We start from the raw sequence: 1,043 nt of genomic DNA, 5'->3' as shown, positions 1-1,043 counted from the left end.
ATCGGAGCCTATGATTGGCGTCGTGACGTCCGCTATGATGAATCTCCATGGAAAATCTCGTCTAAGTCCGAAATCGGGCTGGAGGTTCGTGCTCCCATAGGTTGCTATTGCGGATCCGTTGGCTGCGTAGAGTTCGTATTTTTCCTTTTGATTCCTTCTTCCTCGCTGGTGTGGGTAGACGCTTATATCCGACCCGGTGTCTATCAGGTATCGTGTCTTTGTCTTTTTGTCCGTCAGGAAGAGGCGGCGTGGTCGTGGGCTATCGTTGTTGGCCGCCATCAGCAACTGCCCTCCGTGTTTTCCGGCTTGGCCGGTTTGATCGCCTTGTAGGTGCACGGTTCCTCGCATTTTCGTGTTTTATCTTTGAAGGTACGGTGGTAGTAACAGTGTTCCACCGTGAAACCCTTGGTGTGGCCACGGTTGCGGCTGCGGCTGCGGCTGCGGCTGCGGGATTGGTCCGCTCTCCATCGTTTCCTCTCCTGCGAGAACTGTGTTGTTAGCGCTGCCACCTGTTTTGTTAGCGCCTCGATTTGTGCTTGTAACGTCGTTTTTTCTGTGGAGGTTGCCTCTACTGCTGCGACGACTGCGCGGTCGTTGACCTCGTGTATGCGGTCGGCTTGTTCTGCGACGTCTTCCAATCGATCTCCTTGACGAGTTGCCAAGATGACCTGCATCTGAGCTGGTAATCTCCCTAGCCACAGTGTTCGGAGTAGGCTATCTGGCACTGCGGTGCCCGCTAGTCCTTTTAGGTGGCGCAAGAATTGCGATGGCTTCCTGTCGCCGAGTTCTTCGCGCTCTAGTAGTTGTCTCGTTCGTTGCTCCTGGGATGTAGATAGGCGCTGTATGAGCGTCTTCTTCAGCGTCTCGTATCTATGTTCCGCTGGTGGAGACGTGACGATGTCTTTTATTTCCTTGGCGTATCTGGTATCTATCTGTGATAGCGCGTAGGCGTACCGCGTTGTGTCCTGCGTGATTCCGCATATGATAAACTGGCTTTCCAGTTGTGCGAACCACAGCTCCGGCTCTTCTGGCCAGAATGGTGG

At 53.9% G+C, this 1,043-nt stretch overlaps 1 protein-coding gene across 1 annotated transcript; it reads right to left on the bottom strand.

Annotated features, from left to right (window-relative positions):
• Positions 1 to 278: 278 nt before the first annotated feature.
• Positions 279 to 965, bottom strand: LOC112455266 (the record flags this gene model as incomplete). Its single annotated transcript, XM_025017072.1, has 1 exon — positions 279 to 965. A coding segment is annotated over one exon (687 nt), but the record flags the coding sequence as incomplete, so codon positions are not given.
• Positions 966 to 1,043: the final 78 nt, after the last annotated feature.

This window comes from Temnothorax curvispinosus, unplaced genomic scaffold (assembly GCF_003070985.1).
Source record: "Temnothorax curvispinosus isolate PA1 unplaced genomic scaffold, ASM307098v1 QBEX01005940.1, whole genome shotgun sequence".
Lineage (NCBI taxonomy): Eukaryota > Metazoa > Arthropoda > Insecta > Hymenoptera > Formicidae > Temnothorax > Temnothorax curvispinosus.
This window is presented reverse-complemented; position numbering and strand designations above follow the sequence as displayed.